We start from the raw sequence: 17580 nt of genomic DNA, 5'->3' as shown, positions 1-17580 counted from the left end.
ATTGGTACTATTGGACCTTAGTGCGACGTTTGACACTGTTGATCGTGATATATTACTGGAACGTCGAGAGAACTGGGTCGGACTCTCTGGTACGGCACTCGATTGGTTCAAATCCTACCTTAAGAACAGGAACTTCTATGTGTCAATTAGCCAATTCTCATCACAAAATATAGAAATCACATGCGGGGTCCCCCAGGGCTCCATCCTAGGGCCCCTCTTATTTAGCATTAACATGCTCCCATTAAGCCAGATTATAACCACCAATAATACTAACTACCACAATTATGCAGATAATACTCAATTTTATATCTCAATGTCACCAGGTGATGTTGAACCTATCCAAACTCTTAATAAATGCATGGAGCAAATTAACAACTGGATGTCTCATAATTTTCTTCAACTGAACAAAAACAAAGCTGAAGTACTTATCTTTGGACCCAAAAAAGATCGACTAAATATCAGTAATCAGCTTAAACTGGTCCAACTAGAGACTGCTGACTGGGCCAGAAATCTAGGTGTAATAATGGATCCAGACTTGAACCTCCAGGGCCACATAAAAGTAATAACAAGGTCAGCCTTTTATCACCTGAGGAACATTTCTAGGATTAAAGGACTGACCTAGAAAATCTCGTCCGTGTATTTATCTGCAGTCGCCTTGATTACTGTAACAGTATCTTCACAGGTTTACCTAAAAAATCAATCAGACAACTGCAGCTGATCCAGAATGCTGCTGCTCGTGTTCTCACTAGAACCAAGAAAACAGAGCACATTACCCCAGTTCTAAAGTCATTACTGGTCAGGTACTCCAGCTCTAGTTTACTGACTGTCCCTAGAACCAGAACTAAACATGGTGAAGCAGCTTTTAGTTTCTATGCTCCTCACATCTGGAACACACTATTGGGAGAATGCAAAGCTGCAGAGACACTGAAGTCTTTTAAGTCTAAAATTAAAACTTACTTATTTAGACTTGCTTATGAGTAACTGATCTTATTATAGATTTTTACTTGCTTGTTGATTATTGTTTTATTGTAAATGCTTTCTTGTAAATGTTTTTTTGTATTTTAACCTTTAAAGTGATGTATGTTCTTTTTTCTGTGTTTTAATTTTAATCATGTAAAGCACCTTGAATTGCCTTGTGCTGAAAGTGTGCTATACAAATAAAATTGCCTTGCCTTCATGATTTAGCTGTGTCTTTGTTTATTAATGAACACATTGTTAATAATTGACCTCCAGAACTTTCTATTTCTGCCTGCATATTTTTGTGATACTTATCCCCGTCAAGTATACTTGGATCCAACGGATTTTAAAAATGGTCCCTGATTGGAGTCAGCGCTAGCCACTTGGATAGAAGTTAATTGTCTTTTAAATTTAAGGTATTTTTCCCTCTAGATGTAACTGATAATGTATTTGTATGAGAACGCAATGTTTAGGAGGCAGCGCTAGCATGCTGACATGCAGATGCATATTCATGTTTCTCCCACTGAACAGCAAAGTGTGACTTTCTTGCTTGTTGCTGGCCTCTTGGACTCTGCTCTGATCTACTTTGTGCCTTTGGCAAAGAGTTGAACATAGTACAGTAATGTGCTTATCTGGCTGTGACATGGGTTTTCCATATCTGGCCAGCCAGGAATCTACATGGACATGACTGGCTGTGTCTTTGGTGTGTACAGTCTCTCTGGGCTGCACCTTAACTCCTGTTCCTCACTGACACTTAAAGAGGCCATCTGTAAGATTTAGCCAAGCTGGGGGAGGACCCGCCAGGCTCCTGATTAAAGCGATGAGCTGTAAAATTGAAAGGGAAGGGGGGTTGACAGCTGGCTCCTGCCTGCTACACTGAGCTTCATCTTGTCTGCTGGGAGACGAACCTTCCTGGCCTACCTGCTCCCCCTGTCACTGTAAATGGGTTTGTTTATGTCTACATTGTCAAGACTGCTATATGGTAGACTGCTAGAATTCCTCGCTTCAGTTCTGCTCCTTGCATACTATTGATCCATCATAATTAGTCGACTGTCGAGTCGTTATAACACTGACAGCTTTTATTGTTTGGATACTCTTTGTAATTGTGGTTTTCACTGTCATTTTAAGTGAGAGACGTTTGCTAAAATCTTTGGACTGTGTGTGTGGGAAGGGTACGTCAAACCTGTAAATGTGAAAGTTAGCATTTTGTGGTTCAGTCTTTACACAGGCGTCTCTACATGTAAGCAGCTGGGATTTAAAGCAAATTATAAAATTGTTATAATTCAATGTTTAATATGCATTTAAATGTTGAATATTTGCAAGCATAAACTATATTTAATTCATTTAAATGTTAAAAGCATTGTATTGCAGAAATGCTGAATGCAAATTATACCTTCTCAGCCTTTAAAGCGTCAGTGTGTCATGAAAATCTATTGAAACTGTAAACCAGGATTTGAAAGCAAATGTGGTGATGGCAGTTTTTAACTGCTGTCAACTGTGTGCTCAGTGGAAATGCATGAGTGAAGACTTGGTATGATAATGTGATGACTGAGATGGCAATTTGCAAAGCAGGCCTACTCATATGAGCAAAGCGTCACAAAATAGAAGTCAGAATATCTTTTCTTCCTGAATGACAAAATCTTCTCTACTGCTATCAGTCAACATTTGCATTAGATCATTAAACTTGTTTTCTAATGTAGCTGGCCTTTTCCCTTAAAAATAAATTCAGTCTACAAAAAACACAAAACAAAAAAGATGTTGAATGGTTGTCACACTCGAATCCCCTCATTTAATTTGAGAAAATTTCAAGAATCAAACTGATCTTTAGCTACAAACTAGCTAAGGTGTAAAAATGCTAAATACTTAATAATTAATAGTGTTTATATTCAGAGCAGTTTTCCTGCTACAGTGGAAGGAGCACGCTAAGTATACTGTCTCATAAATTATTTTATTAACATATTTTTTAAATTTGAGAAAACCACAGCTTAGGTTATGTTTTTGTGAAAAGTAACTTGTGTGTAAAAAGTCTGTGACGATCTTTCTTGACATGTCAAAATACAGTAATATTTGATTACGTAGCGTCCTAACTTTTAGGGAAAAGTTTAGCTAAAAAGCTAAAGGGAAGAAAGAGACCAGGCCTCCAACCTGACAGAAGAAAGTCGAAAGACTGTCAGGTAAGAAAGTAAGTAATGAAGACTGGAGATTAAGAGAACAAACTAAAAGAGTTGAAGCAAAATGTCATAACAACTTACATTTCATGATTTCATGATTATTGTAGCTGTAGCTACCGAATATGTGTTCCATGCCTGCTATATTAAAGCTAAAACTGTGCCTGCTGCTTAACATGCAAGCTGAAGCATGTCCACTGTTACTGCTTTGGAGAAAGTGTTCATCACTGAAGATAAACTACTGTTAACTCTCATTCTCATTTGCAGTCAAACTCATTTGCACAAGAAAAAGTGTCTGCTTTGGTTTGTTTGCTGTTTGTATTGAGTGGCACTCATTACGACAATTTTCTGGTATTGATCATAGCTATGAGGAGCGCGAACGTGACTTACTACAGCTGCTTTCTTTATGAGTTAGGATTTTACTTGTCTGTCATGTGAAGGAAAGAAAAACATGAAATCTAACGGTATCTTCACATCTTAAAAACAGTGCTGTATCTGCATAGATTTGAAGTGGTGATCTAATGACTGAATCTGTTCAGGGAGCCTGCATATCGAACCGGAGGGGTGCGGGTAGCTCTCTCTTAACAGGGCTGTGATGGTGAGGAGGCTAAGTGCGAGTTCAGGGAGGCCACTGTCACCCTGGGGAGGTTTAAAAGCCATGTGCTGAGACAACCATGCGCTCCTCCCCACTGGGCTGTCTGTCAGCTGACAACTGGGAATGTGGAACCATGGCAATCTCACATTCAGATTTATCACTGTGATTATCTTCTTTTTGGGTTTCTTACCTGTATTCAGATATACTAAGCAAAATATTACAGCCAGCCCTGCCTAATGTGGTGTTGGTCCTCGGTGTTATGTCCGTAAAAAGCATCAAAACACAGATATCTGATGCCAAAGTAAAGTAAAGCTGCTTTCGGCTGCTCCTTCATTCACGAGTCATGACATCACCATTCCACTACGCTCTGAAGCCGCACCAAAGACCAGTCAGGGAGTCCTTTGAGAAGTCCTTTAAGTTAAGGTAATATATGGGCTTGTTTTAGCTTGAGAGGTCAGTGAAGCTGGCCACTAAGGGATTTAGCTATTGTTTTGACTTGCAATGTTGGCCTTGAAATGATGAAAGGATACATTTTTTACTAACAGAATATTGAACCTGGAACATTGGAGCAGAGGAATATAATATGTGATACTTAATTCACAATTGTAATGCTCCGTTTTTAAACAACATAGCTTAACTATTTGACCACCAAGATAGATTTACATAGCTAGTAATTAACTTTAAGGAAGTGCATCCTAATGCCACACCAGGAGAGTTTCAAGCTGACTTTTAAGGGAGATAACAATGAAAAGCATGTGACTGAAATGTGAACATATCAGCAGGCACATTGAGAATATGCCTAGTATTAGTTCAGGGAGACCAGAAATTTAAGAAATTCTCAGAACCAACCCTTCTACACATCCCGATAGCAGATAGGACTAGGTGTTGAAGCTGTTTTAGTGTGCCTCAGATATTGTATTTCTACAAGCTGCTTTGCAACCCACCCCTTCTTGCTGTTGTTACTGTGTTGCTGCTGCTTCATGTTTTGTTCTAAAAAGAAAGGGGGTCTGTCATTTATCTTTGGTGGCACAAAGCTGTGCCACTAAAGGCAGGGCAGCTGTGGCTACAACTGTAGCTGCCTTCACCAGTGTATGAATGTGAGAGTGAATGAATAGTGGAATTGTAAAGCGCTTTGAGGGGTCCCGAAAAAGCGCTATATAAATGCAATCCATTATTATTATTATTATTATTATTATTATTATTATTATTATTATTATTAAAGATGAATGACTGCAGACAGAATATGAATCTTCTTTTGACTATAGTGAACCTCATTAGACATATACATTTAGGTTTATTTCTATAAACAACAAATACAAAAACTACAAGCAAGGACAAAGCCAGATGCTGCACACTAAGATGTGAACACACAACAGCTTTCTTCAAATTTGACACTGTTTGCTTTTCCAGGTGGAATTCAGTGTCTAAAGTGTGAAGAGCAGTGTGCCTGACTCTGCCGAATAAAAATGATTTGGATCCTGGCAGTGTCCCATTTTGATGTTTTTGATTTTTATTACAGGTTCAGACTTGCTAATTCTACAATAAGCTATAGCTGCTAGTAGCTTAGTGTCTCTAAACCCAGTGTTGTTTAGAGTTCCAATAATTTTACATACAATAAAATGTACTGCTGCTTCAAACAGTATAAAGCTGCAAATAACTCAGTGTTTGAAATCTACCAACAATGTTAATGTGTTAATGATAAAACAGAGAGTTCAGTCCTTTTTGCAAATGCAGCATTTAAAATGTTGGTAGGTCAGTGACTATATCCCCACGCTAACAGTGCTAATATGTGAAATCCTTGATGTACGATAGCAATAAGAGTATTGAAGAGTTTAAGGCGTGCTGACATGTTCTTGACTTTTTTGTAACTGGTCATGTTTTTTCACTTAGGTTTTCTCCCCTTCGGTACAGCTGTTATTTAAGGATAAAATAGACTATGATTTAAACTTACATGAATAAGTTTAAATCACAATTACTATGAGACCGAGATTAGAAATTATTATAGTTATATTTATTCAAACTATGAACTTGTAGGGAAGAGCGCTACCCGAATGCAAGTGGATATGCCAAGGGAAAATCTTGATCTTTGCTGGTTCTCCTTTATCTTTCTGTCTTTAAGGGAACATAAAGTTCTTTTATATCACAGACGCACACACACATCTATGCAAAGTTTGCTGTCTAAGCATGCGTATGAAGCTGTGGATGAAGCCTGCTGGCATCAACAGATTATTATTATTTTTTTTTTTTGCCAGACAGAACTGCCAAAGCAGTTTCAGAGATATTTCAAAGTGTAAAGGTGTTACTTTGTGTTTCACCATGTGTGATTAGCTCACTTAATATGTTGCTTGCGCTTTTGCCAAGTGTGCACGGAGGAGGCAGACGGCACATCGCATGTGAAAAGAGTTGACACAAGCTCATGATTTCTTTCCATTTCATTTTATTCCTTCAGATGTTGGGAGAGCAGTTCACGCCCCAGCACACATCACAGAAAAAGTGATACAGCTGTTCAGGAGTAAAAGTGAGTTTACCTTCTTGGCCTCCATCCAGCAGAAGTCCTCCACGTCAGGAGTCATATTCTCCATCCACGAGTCAGAACACAGGTAATCCAGCTGTAATCCTCTTCATTTTGGCCCATGGCTGCTTTTCTGTATAACTTTTCTTCCATGGAGTACAGAGCGTGCTCGTTTTAAATTAAACCTAGACTGGATTTATCATCTTACTCTTAGCTGTTTGCAGAAGGCTGTTGATGAGTAAATTAAAGAGCAGTGTACTATTACAGCATTACCAGTGTAAGCCAGAGCATGATGGCAGGCCAGTCACTGGAATAATAGAGCCCTTCAACCAGTACACTATGGGCAGAAAGATAACGTTCCGTGTTCAGTGTTCATAAGATCACTGTGAGGTATAAAGAAATAGAAAAATGCAAAAAAATCACCAAACCCCTTCTTTCACACAATGCTGTATAAACAACCATATACAAACGTGGAACATATGGCCTTGTAATTGAGCTGCTGTGAACTACCAGTATGGGAAAAAGCTGATTGTTTTTCTTGACAAAATGTGGGAATATTTCTAATGGCTTCTTAGTTGTTAATGAATTCCTGGCAGTGGATTGTAAGGTTTGTCCCTGAAGCCGATGTAAGATATCAGTGAGTGGCAGCAGTGAGATCACCCTGTGGCCCCCAGAGAAGCTATGAGTTGTTTGTAAAGGGCAGGCGACAATGATTTTCCTCCTGTGCTCTAAAGGTAAAAGCCTTAAAGTTCTGTAAAACATGTCGTCCAAGTGAGCATGTGAGGTAGAAATTATCATTTCTTGCTGAGGATCAATACGAGGGCAAAATTGCACACAATGGGAGAGTGAAGTTGAGCTGGTCCTCTAAAGCAAGGGAAACAAGACATACAGTTGCTGAAAAGTTTTAATAGATGTACAGCGCTATGCAAAGGTCTTGAGCCATGTCCCGTTTCTTTATATTTTGCTAGGAAAATTGACTGGTACTTATAAAGTGGCTTTCTTTTTAGTTTTAAGCTCTAGTGAAAGTCTCATTTACCCAGTTCTAATCTTTTCAAAAAAGCAGTGTATGTGTGATCCTCAAGATATTTGGTAAAAAAAACTTAGGATCAGTATCTTGCCTAGAGAAATTATGACATGAGCTGGGGATTCATCCTGCAACTGGTAGACGACCCACTCTTCCAGATGATCCACAGCTGTCCCACATTGATGTAGTGATTTTTGTAAAAATATGCGTAAACATACATGAAAATACAGTATACAGGGGAAAACAGAAGTTGTACAGTCCTAACACCTTTATTCTTTCACACTGCCTGCACTCTCTTTGGTTGAGCTTTACTTTAATTTCCTTAAATAGGAATTGTCTGGAATAGTTCTCCAGGCTTCTTGAAGGATATTTAAAGTTCTTCTTTGGATGTTGTCTGCCTTTTGTTCTTTTCTGTCTTAGTATCCCCCAGTATCCCACACTGCTTCAATAATTGTGAGGTCCAAGCATTTAAGTTCTATCTTTAATGGTTACAACATTAAATGTTTCATTCATGTTAACCCAAGATATTGCATCCATTCAATGAATTCCTTTCCATATAGGCAACATGATCTTAAATTGGCTGATGAGATAAGCTTTGGTTTAAAGTTTTTATGCATGGAAGTAAAGAATGAGTTCTTCAGGACATCTTTTTTGAGTACTCAGCCTAAGTATATTGCAGTGTATGTCAGTGCCCGTGTACTTATTTCTTCAAGCACGTAGTACTGTATATGATCCACACTTGAAGAGAAATGCGCTGCCCCCTACTGTGCTTTAAAGGTGACCCTTAGAGTTCCTTTTTAGTCCCTCTTCTTCTCTCTCTTTCTCACTTTTTTTCTCACATTACCTTCAGGCATAATTGCTGCACAGTGGGTTGGCCGAACAACAGCAAGCAAAGCTAAATGGGGCCAGATGACTGTACTGCCCCCCTCCTTCAGGCACAATGACATGCTCTATGCAACATATGTAGCCCTGAGGAGTGCTGGGACTAAGCAAATGTTGCATTAAAGGCCCTCAGCCACACTCAAACACACCCAGTTAGATATACTAATTGCTAAGCCACTTATAGTGTATATTGCTCTAAAAATGTTCAGGATAGGGCTGTCCCACCAAGAACTAATGTTGTAACTGCATTTACACTTATGTGTTGTTTACAGTCTTCCAACCAAAACACTAAAGTACATAATTGATTATTGGCATCAAAAGTTGCCAGTTGGTCTGTATTCCCAAACCTCTATTTCAATACTAGCTTTCACTGTTCCTTCCACATCCATTTCAACTTATTCATGACTTTTTTACTATTCCATGTCTTCTAGTGCTGTGTTTAAGGTTTAGTTGGATTTAGTCAAAACCTACTTTAAGTCAGATGTGTTTCATTGTCCATTACCTCTATGTCTTTGTCGGGTTTTGAATTGTCTGTTCACAGTGAGATCCATGAACACACTTTATTACGCAGTAATGAAGATACTGCTTCTGGACAGAAACAGATCAGGCAGGCATTATACAGATTTCTTAAAAATTTCAGTTCAATTCAGTTTTATTTAGTGCCAAGTCATAACAGTAGTTGCTTAAAGTGTGTTATATTGAATAGCACCTTAGGTACAGTACCTGCAGTGTTAGAAAGAGCTCCAGCAGAACCGGGAAGGCGGCAGCTATCTGCCGGTTGGGAGTTAAGGGGAAAACAGATGAGAGAAGAGACCATAGGGAGACAGGACAAAACATGAACTATGGGAGAAATTTAATGCCATACAGTAGTAGTGTATAAACATGCGTGGAGTGAAAGGATGGGAGTGGAACAGAAGTGCTCAATGCATCATGGGAAGGCCCCCAGCAGCCTAAGCATATAACAGTAAAACTAAGAGATGCTTAGGGGTCCCTTGATCCAGCCCTAACTATAAGCTTTATCAAAAAAGAAGGTTTTGAGCCTAATATTAAAAGTAGAGAGGGTGTATTTTTCCTGAATCCAATCTGGGAGCTGGTTCCACAGAAGAGGTGCCTCCCATTCTACTTTTAAGTACCCTAGGAACCTCAAGTAAGTCTGAGAACAAAGAGCTCTACTAGGATGATATGATACTATCGTGTCTGTAAAATAAGATGGGTCCTGATTACTTAAGACCTTGTATGTTAGAAAAAGGATGTTACATTTGATTCTGGATAAAATAGGAAACCAATGAAGAGAGAGACCAATATGGGAGAGTTAAGCTCTGTTTCTAGTCCCTGTCAGCACTCTGAATGCAGCATATTCCACTGTTCCAAAAAACACTAATGTTAAAGTATCTTACTGTATATTTTACAGTTTTGTACTGTCTTTCTAGAATATCATTAAATGTACATAAGTAGACTGTGATTTTACATGTCAAAGGTAAGATAACATAACATCACTGTAAATATAGTAAAACACAATTTACTTGTTTTTTAAATATATTTTTTTGTACATATGCATATTTAGATTGTAAAAATACATTCAGAAATGTATCATAATTTCACGAATATTTGTCTGTTATGTGAGAGAATGATCTGTTAAATTCAAATGTAATACTATGGAAAAATATATAAAATGATCGAAAATTAATGAGAATAATCAATAATTAAAGGAGTATTTGAATTATAATTTTGCTGAAAATTTCATGTCATCTTGGTCTGATTCAATAATTCAGAGGTAACAAGTGAAAATATAATTAATAGTAATAAAAACTAAAAAAAACATATAAAACATTGCACGGCCACGCTGTGCTAATTATATATTTAAAAAAATAAATGTAGAGGTAGGAATTGCAATTAATATAAATCTCAAAGTATTCACAACATTCTTGAACAGAAATAGGCCTCTGCACCTGGGGTGAGGGTGTGGCCATGAAAACAATGTGACATGCCATTGGATGTTGGGACACATAATAACATGACGCTAAGCATCAGCCAATGAATGTGAACTAACAACCACAAGGTCGTGGGTATGGCTGTACTGTAGGAAAAAATCCTAATATAAAAGTATTTTACTGTGCATTTTACAGTTTTGTTCTGTTCTTCTAGAATATCATTAAAGTTACGTAAATAGACTGTGATTTCACATTTCAAATGTAAATTAACGTTAAATCACTGTAATGTAATGAAACATAATTGCCATGATTATTAAATATGCATATTTAGATTGTTAAAATACATTCACAAATGTATCATGATTTCACAAATACCTGTCCGTTATTTAAAAGATCGAACTGTTGAATTCAAATGTAATGCTATGGAAAAGTATATAACATGATTCCTATAAGCTTGTCTTACATCACATAAGTATTATTATCATTGCAATTTAGGGCGATCGTGGCTCAAGAGTTGACAGTTTGCCTTGTGATCAGAAGATTGCCGTTCGAGCCCCGGCTTGGACACTCTCGGTATTGTGTCCGTGGTTAAGACTCTTCGCCTACTGGTGATGGCCAGAGGGGCCGATGGTGCGATACGCAGCCTCGCCTCTGTCAGTCTGTCCCAGGGCATGCAATCCATTATTATTTAAACCAACTGTTAACTGTATATTTCTGTACATTTACGTATTATGATTCATATTGCCACATTCATTGACCTTGTTTATAGGTAATTTCATTGTTTGATCACGTTAAAATGTTCCTAATTTAATGTCTAAAAGCACTTAGAAAAGGCAGAATCCCATGTAAAATTAGCGCAACAAACTCTATTATCATTACTGAAAATGACTGTATTTTCATGAGAAAGTTATTTTCTGTTATTTTACGGTAGTATTTTGGCACCCAAGCTGCCGGAATATTACTGTTTTTTTAAGATTTGTTTTTTTTCCCTATTTATAGGTAATTTCATTGTTTAATCACATTAACATGTTCCTAATTTAATGTTTAAAATCACTTGAAAGGGCAAGATCCCATGTAAAATTAGCGCAACAAACTGTATTGTCATTACTGGAAATAACCGTATTTTTATGAGGGAGTTATTTTCTGTTATTTTACGGTAGTGTTTTGGCGCCCCAGCTGCCGGAATATTACCGTTTTGTTTTTTTTTAACATGTTTTTTGTAACAGTGTAGGTCAACTGAAGGCTTTTCAGAATACCTTACTGTGATTGTAGAGTGACTTTTCAGCATCCTAGAGAGATTTTGTAGTTTTGGCAATTTTGCACAGATGAAAGAACACAGTCGTACATATTTGTTTCATTTGCATGTTGAAGGGCATATCCTGGTCAAAAATGACTCCAAGGAAGACGAGGTAATGCCATTCAGAGAAAGTGCCTGGTTAAACACCATGTTTCTGAGGTTTTTAGGGACTTAAAGTACAATAACTCCAGTTTTGTCCAAATTTAAAAGAAGAAAATTTAAGGCCATCCAGGGCTTTATACCTTTAAAGCATGCCTATGTAGCTAGATAGTATTACCATACAGCTAACATTAGCAAGACTTTCATTCCTGTAATTTTGGATGAAACTCATTATGTAACATTCAGACATAGTATAATTATAAATGTTTCTTCACCACTACCACCAAACCGTTTAACTGACTTTCAGTCATTTTTCTTCATATATTGTGCATTGTGAGGTATTGCAAGAGAGAGATTTAGATGCAAATCTAACCCAGCTAAGCCACAGCAGGATGAAGTTATTTTGAGACGAGTTGTTTTCGGAGAGAGACCGCCACACTGTGAGCGTAATTAAATTTGGTGAGATGGGCGCAGCCTTGACTGGCTTGGTGCAGACCTGTGCTCCATTGTGACTGAGGATTTGTTCTGAACCTCTGAATCCTCTCTGAAGGCCCTATTAGCCCTCTGCCGATGGCCATTCTTTCCCATTATAACACAAGTCTCCCATTCAGCCACCTAACACACAGCCACTGTAGCTCTACGGCTCACCCAAATCCAATCAGACATTCCTTCTCTATCGCTCTGTCTTTCCTTTCCTTCTTCATCTTTCTCCCTGCACAATCAAACGGTCCTGTCTTTCCTCCCTCCCACTGACTCTGCTAACTCTGCTTTCCTGATATGATAATATCCTTTCTCTCGCCCCTCCTCTCCTCCTCCGCTGTCCTCATCCTCAAAGGTAAAACATCTTCTGAATGCAAGCATTTCTCTGTGCCCTGTGTTAAAGCAGAAAAAGTTGTTGTTTTTTCTTGCACCCAGCACTGGGGAATGGGGAGAAAGGTTTATTGCTGCTCCACTAGACTGAATAGAACAAAAGAATCCCATTTCTGCCTAGACAGCAGTTTTCTGGGTACCAGTAACGCTCTTATTGTCAGCAAGTGGCAATAGCTCTGTGATGAAGTAACTCAAAGCCTGGTCTCTCCACTGCTCTTCCCACCAGTGCACTCAAAGATGCTCAGCCATTCTCCTCCAGCTGCTCTGTTCATCTGCTTGCCCTTTTGTCACTCTACAGGTCTGCCTCTCCCTCAGTGCCTCACTTCATAAGCACTCACAGGTTCTTCTCTTTGAAGAAACATGCTGGGGAAGAAGAGGGACTTGTTAAGCTTGGCTTCCTGGTAAAAGTTTATGAATGTTGGTGAGTGCAGGGAAGCTGGATGCAGAAAATGCCTGGCCCACTGCTGAATTCTATTGATATCAGCAGTTAGTTGAACACGGGAGCGATAAATTGGCTCTCCACAATTTTTAGATGCTGACGTCTGTCAAACGTTTTAACAGAAGTCAGCATATTTATGGATATTTTAAAATTCCTTGCTTACAAAGTTCCTTTGCACAGGTGTAAAGGTGAACATTTCAGTCTCCCGTGCCTTAGTAAAAGTACAGGTCATGTGTAGAATAGAAAAACCCTGCCTAAACCCAAAGGCAATGGAAGATTTCTTTTATAAGACAGTTGTACCAATACCCACATTGACTGTTATCCACCTCATGACTTCAATCTCTATTATTGGAAGAAAAATGTTAATGTTGTTCATTTTGTTTTTGTACGTTGTGTTAAAATAAATTTTAGCTTAAGAAAATTAATTCATAGCATCTGATTCTCTATAACTTATACCTTTGAAAAGCAGGTCTGATGGCATATTGACAAAACAAAATGATTAATCATCATTACTTGGTAAAACTGCCACTGACAATTTGGTTTCGTCTTTCTCTGCCAGATGATCCTAAAATGATCCTAAAACTAAGTGTTGCCATAGAAAATTCCTGCGTCCTCCTCCAGCCTGTTTATTTCGTGCTATAGGTTGATCCACAAAAGCTTGTTTTGCCATGAAATGGGATTTGTGTTTGAATGTTGAAGAAGAATAACCTGCTGGCTGCGATCCTGAACTCCTGATCTCCCCAGTGGAGCAGCACTAGGATGAGCCATGGCCTCTCACCTCCGACAGATGCCAGTTTCCTCAATGAACTCCCTAGATTATTCTAGAAAGTGCACTCCCTTGCAGGGTTTGCTTTAAAGGTGTGCAATACGGTACAAATGCTGTCTTTGGCTTTGTCTGGACTTAATAGATACTTTCCCAGAATTACAGTTTGTTCTACAGTTACTGTTTCCATTTTACACATGTATTCAACCCATCTTGATATCAAATGTGGAACAGTGCGCTTATTATGTGAACAGTACTGGAACCTACTGGAATACTATTTTTACACCTTAAAGTGCATCCGAAGGGCTACAAAGTTCCTGTCACAAACATTTTCAAAGTGGCAGTTATTTGGCGTTCTGTACACGTTCAATCCATAGTTTTTGCGTGACGTCAGTGCTACTGGGACACGCCTACCTGGTGGGCATAAACAGTACTGCGGTCCTTTGCCCTCCAGCCTTCTTTTGAATTTTCCTTTGTGTAAAATGTGACACCAACATGTGAGCACACCTGTCTTAACACTGCCTTACATCTCAAATTCCACCAATCCATTCTTCTCCACTGCAATACAGGCTGTCAGCAGTGACTCATTTAAACTGTAGGAATGATTTACCTGACATCAGAAAAATACTCGGTCAACTTTACTGTTATGCCATGACATTAATGTAAAAAAATAATATTACGAAAGAAAGAAAAAAAATAAAATAAAAGATAATACTACCAGAACTCTTCTGGCTGTAAACTGTAAAGGTCAGAGAGAGTCATTTAAATGGGGTATTTTGTTTAGGCTAGCTATGTAGAAGTTACTTTTGCTTTAATGATGAGTAAATTCTTCTAGAGATACATCAAAAATACATGGAGCTGTCCGTACTTTGAAAGCTTTCATCCTGGCAGCATTGTAAGGTGAGTGATTCTCCACAGCAGCGGTCCCCAACCTTTTTTGCGCCATGGGCCGGTTTATGTCTGACAATATTTTCACGGACCAGCCTTTAAGGTGTCGCGGATAAATACAACAAAATAAAACCAGTACCCGTACCAAAAAAAAGTTTTATTCATAACACACGGGAAAAGACCCAGGGAAACAGAGTTAACTTTAAAAACAATAAAAAAAAATAACGATGAAACCCTGAAAACCACAAATTTCACACCCGAGCCTCAACACTCGTGGTTTGGTACCAAACGACTCATGGACTGGTACCGGCCGTGGCCCGGGGGTTTGAGACCGCTGCTCTACAAGACACGTTGATGCCACTGAACTGGAGGCTTTTGTTGTTTGCTCTGTTGAAAGCCATATTAAATATATAATTTAAATATAAATATTTGTTTGTGTGTGCATGCCATTAAGTTTGTAAACATGATAGTTTGAAAAGTTTTTCTCATAAATTTTGTAGTGGGATCATGGTATCATGGCTTACATCCACCAAGGTCTTCAAGGTCATTTTATTTGTTGAAAATTGACAATAAGCCTAATAACTTAAAAACTATGATTCTCATAAGTGTGTTTGTTTTTTGTCAACATGTAGAAAGATACTTAATGACACATTTGATCTCTGTACTCTCCTTTAAGGCCAGCAGATTAAGCTGTAGGTCAAAATGATAATAATGCTGTATGAAACTATTTAAACTGTTTGTTATTGCCATTGTAGGTCTTGAAAGCATATTAGGAATGATATGCGGGGATTCTAAATATCACACTACATGTTACATTTGACTTCTGACCTCACTTTGCATTTCACATCTGCCAACAGGGGGAAAAAAAAGACTAAGTACTTAAAGTACATTTAAAAAGAGCCAAAAAGTGTTAAAAGTGATTATTATCACTTTAACCTTCAGATGAATTTATTGACCTTAAATAAAGCCAGAGGTCAAATGGTATTTTAATTATTTAATATGTATTTTTAACAAAGAGCAAACTTGTAATAATCATAGTTTCAAAGTTCTAAAGCTTTTTGTCCATTTTTGACCAATAAATCATTAAGTTGACCTTGAAGACCTTCGTGGACGTAAGACAAATTTTAATGGATTGTTAACATGACCCCACTCTGAACCCCTACAAAGTTTCATCAGAATTATTAAAAAACATTTCGGGCTATTATGTTTACAGACAGAATGATGACACGCACGCACACACATGAAGTGTTGTTTCTGATAGTGGCAGGACTGCACACTCATACAGCAGTGACTGAGGTTTACCAGAAAATAATGCTCAACTTGGATGATGTGGTTTTCAGGCAGAGCATTAAGGCATCAAACCTAAGTCATACATCAAAGCTCCTATATTCTCAAGATAGTTTTGAGATCAACATTTGGTTTTCTCAGCTGCTGCTCTCATTTCTGTGATGCCGCCTTTGAAAACTAAACATGTCATTGGGCAGTGCCGCTCCCTGTCTGGCTAAGAAGCCTGCAGGGAAGCAGCCTCGATAGCGTGAGTCCCTCAGGAAAACAAATTACTCACATAGCACAGCGGTGGCTCTGCCTGCTTTCTAGCAGCAAAAGACATTCTTATTGGGGGTCTCTCTCAAACTTCCCAGAAACATCTGTGGTTGCTATTAGTTTGAAGTTTGAAGCAGTTTGTCTCTATGACTATGTGTGGCAAAAGAAGATTGGAATCGCCAGAGATGCCGCATTACAATACCACCTTCTTTCTATAATAACTGTAGCTTATGTACATATTATTGTAGCACTAAAAAGTTCAATTTGTATGAGCAGTTTTGATAAGATGACAACATTTGATATCCCTATATCGATAAAATATTGCCATGCAAAATATCTTGATACTTTGTTGTATTGATTTCTCCAACACTACTAGAAAACTGGGGGGTGGAGGTGGGAGGAATCAATATAGCATAGTACCACCAGGGGCCATGAAAGGGAAAGAGGCACATCTTGGGCTACGATATTTGCTGAGTCAAAGAAATCTGGTGCCCAAAGTAAAACAAAATATTAATAATAAATTCAGGGACAGCCATTCATGAGGCATATTTTTAATTTTTGGCAGACGCTCCCCTCTGTTTATGTTTTATTCGCTCCACTACATCCTGTACTCAAACGATTCGTTGACTGTTTAGACCTGACATCGTCGTCACCCTCATTATAACAAACCTGAGGTGGCCTGCGTCACACAGCGCTTGGCTGGTATTAATGTCATGCTGAACACACTCCAAACTGTGAAAATGAGAATTGATTTCTTCTTTCACATCACATCCCATTGATCTATATACCTCAAGCTGTGCACCTTTCCACTACCACCCTCTGACCTGATCGCAACATTTGCTAAATCCACAATCTCCAATCAAGCATAGCCTTCTTGTGACAACTGAAGCACAACGCCTTGCAACCAATCCTGGTCATACTTTACAGGTCAGTAGAGAAGGCACCGGAGTGCTTTGCCATCGTCATATCTGCTTTACCTCCTTCTCCTCCCGTTCTATGGACAAGCTGCAGAGTGCTGACCTTCCTATATAGCAGATAATTGGCTGTCATCTGCCTTCTATGAAATCGCTGCATGACACTGGAGGTGAAGAAAAAGGGCAGGATGATATACAGCTAACCCAGAACTCTCTGGCAGCCATTCATTTCCAAAACTTTTCTCCCACAGACAATGCCACTGGATTTTGATAAAGAACACTTGTCACCTCAACAGCTTCCTCCCACAGCTGTCACAGCACTTCCGAGACTTTCTACAGCCCACAATCTCCATCTCAGGAGATGCAGCCTGCAACCCTGCCACTGTGGCTGTTTATTTATCACATAGTAGTTTGAACCACCGTCTCCTCTGGTCTTAGCAGACTCATAATACTATAGAAAAACATGCTAGAGGAATTTGTACTGGTATTAAGTGTTATATCCCCCATTAACACTCATACCACCACTTATCACTTTGACTATTCAGTCAAAAGTCAGCAGTTTCCACTTAAGGAATTATTTGTCCATTTGCTGCCTTGTTAGGCTAAGAGTTCAAAAACTGATATGACGCTTTATGATTGTTGCAACCGTTGACATCCTGGAGTTTCTGCTGGTTGTCTGGCAGCTGCTAACAACCAAAC

The 17580-nt window shown here is 38.6% G+C and overlaps 1 protein-coding gene across 1 annotated transcript in view; it reads left to right on the top strand.

Moving 5' to 3' along the window:
- The window catches only part of LOC146719118 (protein kinase C-binding protein NELL1-like), a 320797-nt gene that overhangs the window by 43839 nt on the left and 259378 nt on the right, over positions 1 to 17580 (top strand). The window contains exon 3 of the mRNA XM_085460591.1: positions 6170 to 6320. Coding sequence (XP_085316717.1) covers positions 6170 to 6320 — 151 coding nt within the window. The remainder of the gene's footprint in view (positions 1 to 6169; positions 6321 to 17580) is intronic.

Source organism: Copadichromis virginalis, linkage group LG1 (genome assembly GCF_057382275.1).
Source record: "Copadichromis virginalis isolate Kocher_CV1m ecotype Utaka linkage group LG1, C_Virginalis_male_GT1.1, whole genome shotgun sequence".
Lineage (NCBI taxonomy): Eukaryota > Metazoa > Chordata > Actinopteri > Cichliformes > Cichlidae > Copadichromis > Copadichromis virginalis.
This window is presented reverse-complemented; position numbering and strand designations above follow the sequence as displayed.